Below are 9879 nucleotides of genomic sequence, written 5' to 3'. Positions count from 1 at the left end.
GCCAGGGCTTTGTCAAGCTGGGCCTCCATTCCAGTGCTTCACCACCCTCCTAGTGAAATAATGTTTCCTAATATCCAACCTAGGCCTCCCCCTCCGCAACTTGAGACCATTACTCCTTGTTCTGTCATCTGCCACCACTGAGAACAGTCGAGCTCCATCTTCTTTGGAACCCCCCTTCAGGTAGGTGAAGGCAGCTATCAAATCCCCCCTCACTCTTCTTTTCTGCAGACTAAACAAGACCAGTTCCCTCAGCCTCTCCTCGTAAGTCATGTGCCCCAGCCCCCTGATCATTTTCGTTGCCCTCCGCTGGACTCTCTCCAATTTGTCCACATCCCTTCTGTAGTGGCGGGCTTAAAACTTGTCACAATACTACAGCTGTGGCCTCACCAGTGCCAGATAGAAGGAAATAATCACTTTCCTCAATCTGCTGGCAATGCTCCTACTAATGCAGCCCAATATGCCGTTAGCCTTCTTGGCAACAAAGGCACACTGCTGACACAAATCCAGCTTCTCATCTACTATAATCCCCAGGTCCTTTTCTGCAGAACTGCTGCTTAGCCAGTCGGTTCCCAGCCTGTAGCGGTGCATGGACTCTGCACTTGTTTTTGTTGAACCTCATCTGATTTCTTTTGGCCCAATCCTCTAATTTGTCTAGGTCACTCTGGACCCTATCCCTACTGTAATGATGTGGCCTCTGGCAGGACACTACTGAGAGTATCAATTCAGGACAAATTGCTTATAGCAGGGCAGTTACAGCTCAAGGCTGGGGGTCCTTTACTACTAAGGCAAACCAAACCAGACAGACAGAGAGGACTTCGGTCTCACCCTACTGGCTAACCATAAATCACACAAGCAATTCCCTCAGACACTCCAGTTTCCCAGTATCACCACCAGTGCCACTTCTTATGGGGATGAATGTTTATGAAAACCAATACCTCAGTAAAAGAAAAAAGGTTCTCCAGATCCCAAAGGATCAAGCCCCAGACCCAATATACAAATCAGATCTTACCCACAAATCATGCTGTTGCCAATCCTTTAGAATCTAAAATCTAAAGGTTTATTCATAAAAAGAAAGACATACAGATGAGAGCTAAAACTGGTTAAATGGAATCAATTACATACAGTAATAGCAAAGTTCTTGGTTCAGGCTTGCAGCAATGATGGAATAAACGCAGGTTCAAATCAAGTCTCTGGAGTACATCCACAGCTTGGACGGGTCATTCAGTTCACCGGCCCTGCTAAGACACCTTGACTCTTCAGCTCAAGCTTGCTGTTGTTCATGTGGTTAGATCTGGAGGTCTCCTGTTCAGTTCCCAGGGTATCAGCCAACACGGGGGCCATCACACACTTACACTTGTGCAAACAAAAAACCATTTGATTGGGTGGCAGTGCCGGGTGCTCTGCATGCGTGAATCGGCTCTTGAGGTTGGCATGTGAATTCTTTGCATGGCTCTAGTTTGTGATTTTTTTTTATTTTGGAATGATCGCTTCAGCCAAGTGCTGTGCATCATTTTGAATTGCACTTTGCTTCCCTCCCTGGCGCTGTATATATGTATGGTGTGTTCCAGGGGTGGGGTGTATAGGGCCACATAGGGTGCACGGGCCCATGGGGTTGGGGGGGTGGGGGTTTTTTAACAGCCACACTGAATGGTTCAGTGTAGGAGGCTTACACCACAGTAGCCCTTGCATGCTGCTAGTTACAGCACACATTTTGGGCTATGAGATATGAATCTCTCTCCGTTGTGGACATGGCAGAGATCTCTGTACATGGTACACACCTCCCAGTGAGGTGGTTTTTAGCATAGGATGGACCTGACACTTACATGTCAGTTTATGATGAGGGTCCACATATCATGTATGTTTTCTGTTATAAAGTACAGAGTTACACTATGTGAGGGTTACATGACAGAAAGGAATTAACTGCATCCCAGACTGTATCTATATTGGTGTTTGAGCGTGTTTCAGAGTGAGGTGGCCATGTGAGTGTAATGGGGCCATGCGGGGGGGGACATTTTGGGGTAGAGTGCATGGGGGCCATGTGGAGGAGATATTTCAGGGGTTGGCTGTATGGGGCTACATAAGGTGTGTGGGCCCACATGGAGGTGTATATGTGAGGTGTGGGTGTGTCAGGGGTGGGGTATATGGGGCCATGTAAGACGCATGGGGCCATGTGGGGGTATATAAGTGGGCTGTGGGTATGTCAAGGGTGGGCTGTATGGGGCCACATGGGATGTATGGGGCCATGTGGGGTGCATACAGGGGTGTCTCTGCTGAGGTTCTCACTCTCGGTTGCCCTCACGTTCACACCAGGTCCCTGCCCAGCCAGCGTAGCACTGGCAGCTGAATTCTTCCACCAGCTTGGCTTGCTCCTGCTTTGCCAGCTGTCCCTGCAGGCGGAGGTGGGGCCGGCTGTGATGCCTCCGGACGGTGAAGCTGGAGGGGCTGAGGTGCAGGAAGGCATGGGGGTACCCGGCCCGCCGCACACAGCGCCCATGGCTGGAACACACCGTGAGACTGCACAGCGTGGCGCTGCTGGTCACATTCATGATGTAGTGGCCCAGGCTCCTGTCCACGTACTCCTTCAGTGCCAGGCAGGATTCCTGTAAGGGGGACACAGTACAGGCCTAGGGCAGGGCTCTCTCAGGGGAGAGGAGGGGCCCATTTTCCTGCTGTGTTCCCCTTCCACACACTCCCCCTGGGACCCACCCTCCCAGCTCCTGAGTGCAGGCGGAGCCAGACCCCAGGGCTTCCACTCTCAGCATCACACACACCTGGGAACTGCTAGTCACACACCACGCAAGACCCCCCCACACGCATCTTCCCATCCTCTGAGTGCAGGAGCATCCACACCCCAGCCAGGATTCCCATTCCCAACCCGTAGCCCCCCACGTAACGCACCCGTGAGTGACTGTAATCCTCGCTGCCCCATAGCACAACCCCCGAGGCGCCTTGAGAAGCACTTTCCCCAATGGTATGGACCAAGTCCTCCTGCAAGAAGCAGAGAATCACCATGAAGATAATAACTTCGGCTACTAACACCTAGGAGGGGTTGAAGGTTGTTGCATGCATCCTTCCCGCACAGATCTCTCCCTTCTGACACAACCAGAGACAACCACCAGCACCCGCTGCCTCAAGCCAGATTGAGGAACCTCTGTGGTTCTGTTCCAGGTGAGCGGGATGCGTCAAAGACAGTGCCATGGCCTTGGTGCCCACATGCAAAGCCGTGTTATGCTGACAGGTGTTAATGACAGTCGGCAAGCGGGGCTTTGATCTACAAACAATCACACTCCTGGTTAAAGCAACCTTTCTGCAGGCTAAAGGGAAGGAGCAATTAAGCCCCTTTATGTAGTGACATAGCTGCAAACAACAGAAGCCACCATGCAAGGCAATGACAAGCCCTGATCAGAAGGTAAGCTGTGCAGGCTGATGGCAAATGCAGGGGCTAGGGGCTGGTTTGGCAAGCTGTGAGGGGGTGCTAGAGCAGAGGTGGCCAACAGGCAGGGAGGGGTCATGGCCCTGAGAGAGCAGAGGGTCAGAGCTCAGTGGGCCCAACACTGACAGAAGAGGCAGGCCTTGGGATTTCTCAGTAAGGAAACTGCCAGCTGTTTCTTTCTTTCTGTTCAGGGAAGCTGGACTTTGTGCCCATTCTTTGCAAATAAACAACCTGACTCAGAAACAACCCAACAAGGCCCCAACTGCTGGCTAACCACTTGGGACCACTGGGGCCACAGCAGTGTAACAAAGACAGATCTCTGCTAAGCTGGGAGGGGAGCGGGGCGGAGAGTTGCTTGAGTTGGGAGTATTTTCTTTCCTGGAGGTGCAAGGAAAAGGCAGGGGAATAGCCTGAAACAGGCCAAATGTAGAGAAACCCTCCAGGAGCCCAGACCTTTATCTTGTGTGAAAGCATTGCTCTCCTCTGGACCCATGGCCCCGGATATGGCCCTTGTCCTTCACACATCTCCCGCTGGGATCCCTATGGATCCCCCTTCTGCCCTCCAAGGTTTCTCCACCCCCCACTCCTCCAAACTGACTTCATCCTGCCAGACTTCCTCCCTCTACCCCTTCCCCACCAACAGCTGCTCCTTGGCCCTGGGTGACAATGCTAAGCAATGGGGGAGAGGACCTGGGCCAGAAGATGGGAAACACCCCCACCCCTAAAGCTGGCCTCTGCCTCATGCAGCCCCCTTGCCTGGCAGCTAGGGGTTGCCCTACCACATGTCCTGCCTGGTGCCCCTCTCTCTCTGCAGCAGCAGGCTCCAGCTCGGACTCCGCAGGCCCCTGGGACAGGCCAGACTTGGGCCATTGGCAGCTTGGCAGAGGTGGGCAGGTGGCATGCCCTGGGAGGGGCCTGGCAACGCTGGGGGGGGCATCACCTGTGAGAGGAAGTCCTCCGTGAAGTCGTACTGGATGCGTGTATAAGGCAGGACTGAGAGGCTGCTGGTCCCCGTCTGCCCCTGCACCCGAAATGCCTCGGCCACACGGTGCCGGACGAACTTGCCAACCTGGTCTGTCAGCCGGAGCTCCTTGGGTAGGTAGATGCTGGGGTAGAGCGCCCGGCTTTGGTTCCAGAGCCAGCTGAGCTGCTCGTTCCGCTGCTGCTCCACGGCGGGACACTCCCCTGTGTAGTTGGCAGCTTTGAAATCATAGTTATAGCAGCTGGGGAAGCCGTAGAAACCCCAGAAGCCCCCAGGCCGCAGGCTCTTGCCAAGCGCCAGGGTCTGCTCCATGAAGGCCCGGGCGCTTTGCTCGAATTGCTCCTCAGCTTCCTCGGCCACCCTGTCGGGGGGCCAGTCGGGGTGCTGCTCCCGGACCAGCTCTTGGGACTTCTCCTTGTAGAGCTCCATGGCGTCCCAGTTCCGAGCCCACACGGGGCGCCAGCTCTCCCAATCGATCACCGCCAGGCCCCGGAAGCCTGGCTCCAAGATAGCCGCCTGGATGTCATCCCGCGCCTTCTCGAGGTGGGCCTGGAGGCTGCCGTTCTGGGGGACGCCCCCGTGGACCGCTGTCCCCTCCGGGGTGTAGTGTGGATAGAGGCCCAGCGTATTGCTGTAGAAGAGGGCGATCTCCTGGCCCAGGAAGGACTCGTCGCGGTTCAGCACCACGTCGAAGACCCCCAGGTCAAGGGGCACATGGTATTTCGCGCCGCACTCCTGGCTCGGGGCGTTCCACACTGTGACGAAGGGGCGGTCCCAGAGAATGGGGCCCCCACCTGCCGTGCTTTGAGCCACCGGGGCCAGGCTCAGCATGCACGCCCAGGGCAGTAGGAACGCGGCCGCCGCCATGTTGAGCCTGCCTGCCAATGGCTGGCGTCGAGACCTTGAGGCCTTGGGAGAGCTTCTGGGGACCCCGCTCCTCAAATCGGGAGAGTGAAATCTCAGTGGAAGCCCCAGCAGCCCCCGAGGGATGGGGAAGCTGGGAGAGATGGGGGATGGATTCTTGCTGCCCCCAGGGGAGCCGAGTGCTGTCAACTTTCCAAAGCTAATTCCTGCTGGCTCATCCCAGCCTCGTCCCTCCTAATACTCTCCTCGCAGAGGAGCGATGGCTGGGATCAAACTGCTGGCTTTCGCAAGGACTTGCGGTGGGAGGCCTGGCACTGGATCCAGAGCTTTGCCCTCCCCATGACCTTGGCTGACGTGTCAGTGGGTCCTATTCCCTCTCCCCCCCGCACATCTCTTCCCCAGGACAGGGGTCGTCAACCTACGGCAAGTGTGCCAAAGACAGCACGCTAGCCAATTTTTAATGGCACGCTGCTGTCTGCCGGGGACAGCAGCGTGCAATTAAAAATCCTGCCCAGCCCAGCCCGCTCTTCTCCCCCCACCGCTCTCTCTTGCAGGGCAGGCAATCTTCCCCCTCCCCCTGTCTCTTCCCCCAGCGTGCTGGGTTCCTGCCCCTCCTTCTCTCCCTCCCTGCCACCGATCAGCTGACGGCCCTTGCTACGGAGGGGGAGAGGGTGAACAGTACTCCAGGCTGGCAACGGGCTGAGCAGGCCGGTGGCGTAAGATCAGCATTTTAATTTAATTTTAAATGAAGCTTCTTAAACATTTTGAAAACCTTGTTTACATACAACAATAGTTTAGTTATATAATATATAGACTTATAGAGAGAGACCTTAAAAAGCATTAAAATGTATTACTGGCACGCGAAACCTTAAATTAAAGTGAATAAATGAAGACTCGGCACACCACTTCTAAAAGGTTGCCAACCCCTGCCCTAGGAGATACCAAACCGGACCCCGGCATGGCCACGCCCTCTTTTCCTTGCGCTCCTGTCCTCAGAGGGGGGTAGGGTGTGTTTTCCCCATGTGAAGGAAATGCTGGGCCATGCTGCCAGGGCTGCTGCTCCAAAGGGGAGCAGTGTTTGCAGATGAGATGGAAGAGCCCTGGGTTGGCTGCTCTGTGCCCAGGTTAAAGATTTACCTGCGGGGGCAGAGAAGGAGAAGGGATCAAAGGGATAGCATGGGGTCAATGGAACATGGGTCAGAGCTGCAATGCTAAACTGCAAGGCCAGAATCCAAGCCACAGCTAGGAATTAGCTGGTGTGGGCAGAGCACTGCTCCGAGGCAGCTCACAGTGTTGGGGATTAGCTGGCATGGGCAGGGCACTGCTTTGAAGAAGCTCACAGCTCTAGGGGCCAGCTGGCATGGATAGGGCACTGCTCCGAGAAAGCTCACAGTGCTGGGGGCCAGCTGGCATGGATAGGGCACTGCTCCGAGAAAGCTCACAGCGCTGGGGGCCAGCTGGCATGGGCAGGGAAGGAAAATCATGTCCTGGGGCTGGATGTGGATCATGCCCATATCCTTGTGCCTAATCTCAGTAGCAGAAGCAGCGGCCCACGCTGACTAGCCCTGCCGGGATACAGTGTAACAAAGTGGAGCCAGCCAAAATTAGCCAGGCTACTTTTCTGGCCACAGGAGTCAGTCCCCGCAGCCCATATGGGGCAGGCCCCTTCCCTTCCTGCCTCACTTCCCGCAGCATCAGTGGGGAAACTGAAGAAAGTGGAGACCTGTCTATAAATCTCTGGCTGGTGTGAGGATGCAAATTGATTGGGGGGGAGCGATGGGGAAGCAGGGGCAAGGGCAGAGAGGCTCATAGGAAATGCTGTCCTGAGGTGGTTAAGCTCCACCCCCAAGGAATCCTTGCATCCCCCTGCTCTGCACAACAGCTGGTGCTGAGACTTCACCCCTACTGCCCCAGCTGGGCCGAGGGTGTCATGCTGCTGCAAAGCCCCACTGCCACCCAGGGCTTCTGAAGCATCAGATCTGGAAAGCCAGAAATATGGCCCTGGCATCGGGCCGGCTCCAGGAGGGAGAGCATTTAAAAAGGGGACAGCCAGGGTAAAACACCAGGCCCCAGGCTGGACCCACTCCCTGAAGGACATCTGATCACAGCCCTGCTCTGCCCGTGGCACCGTGTCCCTGTGGGCCCAACATGACCACGCAGGCCCCTGAAGGAGGCTTAGGACCCAGATGGAACCCACTGCCAACCCCTACGCCCTGCCGGGTTGGTGTGGCCGGAGAGGAGGGGCTGGGGGAAGCTCAGCTAGAACAATGCCTCTCTCTGAGCCAGGAGCTTAATTTGCTATAAGAAAGCTCCAATCTCTCACCAGCTCTGGGATCCTTCCCCCCAGTCTGCCTCCTTCCCCAGCCAACAGCCGTGGGAGTGGGATGGAGCAGACCCGTCCAACCAGGGATGAAGTGGATGAGTGAAGCTTTCCAGCCTATGAGAGCCTTAAGGCTGGGGGGAAAAGGGGAATGGGGGGAAGGGGGTGGCTGTTTCCATCCCAGTAACCACAGCCGGTGTCCCGGGGGAATCTCGGGGGCTGGGGTCTACTCCGGAACATTTCCAGGTGGTCCATCGAATGGGATGGGGGAGGCAGACACGTGCAAGCCAGATGGGCCACGTCCCAAAACCAGAGCTCTGAAGCCAAACCAGGATCTGGATCCAAAGCAGGCCATAAAGGGCCAAATCAAAACCCAGGACTGGACCAGACCAGCCCCTCAGGCTGCCTTGGTGTGTATGATGGGGGGCAGAATTGGGGACTCCAGAGTACCCTCTTATGGCATAAGGTGGTCCTGCAACAGTCATGCCTCAGTTTCCCTCTCTTCAGGGCTCCTCAATAATTTCACAGCCTGGTTTGGCTGTTGCAGTGACTTGGCCCTCTGGCTAAGTCCCTAACAAAAGGTCCACCCCATCCCGGGTATACGAGGACAAAACCAAAGACCAAACAGTTTTCACATTGGGCCTGTCTAAGGGTCTGGTTGGTCTTCACTAGCTCAGACCCTCCTCTGCCTGCCTGCCCTTGGGGCTCAGCTTTTCCTCCTTTTCAGGCTCCCCTCCATTTCCCCCCCCCCCAGATTCTTTGTGCTGGCCCCTGCTCCTTCTTGGGCAGCCACGCCCAGGCCTTCCTGCCTGGAGTCCCTGCTCCCCTGGCACATTATGATTCCCTGCCAGAGCCTTGCCAAGCTCTGCAGCCCTCAGCAGCTTTCTCCAGGCCTCTGCCTTCTCTAGCCCCATGGGGTGACATGATTCACCAGTCACATGATTGTCAGCATTCACCCCACCTAGGGAAGTGAACCGGCTGGGTCACAGCTCTGCTGAGCCCCATAGCCTCTGAATAGGCCCAGCCAGACTAATAGTGCAGTGATGTGGGGTGCAGTGTTGAGGGGTGACCTGCAGGGGGCAGTGTGTGATAACAGTGCAGTGATGGGGGTGCAGTATTGCGGGGTGCCCTGCAGGGGATGGTGTGTGATAATGGTGCAGTGCTGGGGGGTGACCTGCAGGGGGAGGTGTGTGATAACAGTGCAGTGGTGGGGGTACAGTGCTGCGGGGTGCCCTGCAGGGGGAGGTGTGTGATAACAGTGCAGTGGTGGGGTGCAGTGCTGCAGGGTGCCCTGCAGGGGGAGGTGTGTGATAACAGTGCAGTGGTGGGGTGCAGTGCTGCAGGGTGCCCTGCAGGGGGAGGTGTGTGATAACAGTGCAGTGATGGGGTGCAGTGCTGCGGGTGCCCTGCAAGGGGAGGTGTGTGATAATGGTGCAGTGATGGGGGGTGCAGTGCTGCGGGGTTCCCTGCAGGGGGAGGTGTGTGATAACGGTGCAGTGATGGGGGGTGCAGTGCTGCGGGGTGCCCTGCAGGGGGAGGTGTGTGATAACGGTGCAGCGATGGGCGGTGCAGTGCTGCGGGGTTCTCTGCAGGGGGAGGTGTGTGATAACGGTGCAGTGATGGGCGGTGCAGTGATGCGGGGTGCCCTGCATGGGAAGGTGTGTGATAACGGTGCAGTGATGGGCAGTGCAGTGATCCGGGGTGCCCTGCAGGGGGAGGTGTGTGATAACGGTGCAGTGATGGGGTGCAGTGTTGCGGGGTTCCCTGCAGGGGGAGGTGTGTGATAACGGTGCAGTGATGGGGTGTAGTGTTGCGGGGTTCCCTGCAGGGGAAGGTGTGTGATAACGGTGCAGTGCTGGGGGGGGGCTGTAGCCCAGTCCCGTTGTGGTTAGGGGAGCAGTTCTAGACATCGATCAGCAGGTGGTAGCACACGCCCGCACACGCTTCTCAGAAAAGCAGCCGGCCAAGCGCTGGGGGGCCGAGGGGGGAATGCGGCAGAGCTCAGCCCCCCTCAAGTGCCGAGTCTGGTTCCTATTACACTGCGGTGGGGGGGGCCGCCAGGGAGACTGGGAAAGGAAACAATCCAGCCTTCAGCTTCTGGAGACCCGGGGCCTTGACTCGTGCAGCTCAGCCTATTAACTCTTTGCTTGGCAGCGGGCAGCAGGCCTTTCAGGCTGTGCCCAGGGTGCCCTGGGTTGTGCCCGCACTACACCAGGAGAGGCTACCCTTTGCAGTGAGGTCATGGCTGGAGTAAACTGGCTGGCTGCAGCTCAAATAAAA

General features: G+C 56.7%; 1 protein-coding gene across 1 annotated transcript; it reads right to left on the bottom strand.

The window, feature by feature from the left end:
- Positions 1 to 1036: 1036 nt before the first annotated feature.
- Positions 1037 to 5904, bottom strand: HYAL1 (hyaluronidase 1). The gene is made up of 3 exons (XM_038410023.1): positions 4374 to 5904; positions 2899 to 2988; positions 1037 to 2600 (listed from the first exon to the last, which is right to left on the bottom strand). Exons 1-3 carry the CDS (start codon positions 5280 to 5282, stop codon positions 2280 to 2282), a joined length of 1320 nt encoding a protein of 439 aa, XP_038265951.1. The 5' UTR covers positions 5283 to 5904; the 3' UTR covers positions 1037 to 2279.
- Between the last annotated feature and the right edge of the window lie 3975 nt (positions 5905 to 9879).

This window comes from Dermochelys coriacea, chromosome 7, assembly GCF_009764565.3.
Source record: "Dermochelys coriacea isolate rDerCor1 chromosome 7, rDerCor1.pri.v4, whole genome shotgun sequence".
Lineage (NCBI taxonomy): Eukaryota > Metazoa > Chordata > Testudines > Dermochelyidae > Dermochelys > Dermochelys coriacea.
Note: the sequence above shows the minus strand (reverse complement) of the source record. Positions and strands in the feature narration are given on the sequence as shown.

Excerpts from the sequence above, each read along its gene's own strand:
- HYAL1 (XM_038410023.1), bottom strand. The coding sequence starts at position 5,282 with ATGGCGGCGGCCGCGTTCCTACTGCCCTGGGCGTGCATGCTGAGCCTG. Across the intron at positions 2,989-4,373 it reads CGGAGGACTTCCTCTCACAG|GAGGACTTGGTCCATACCAT; the intron begins GTGATGCCCCCC and ends TGCTTCTTGCAG. Across the intron at positions 2,601-2,898 it reads AGGATTACAGTCACTCACGG|GAATCCTGCCTGGCACTGAA; the intron begins GTGCGTTACGTG and ends TCCCCCTTACAG.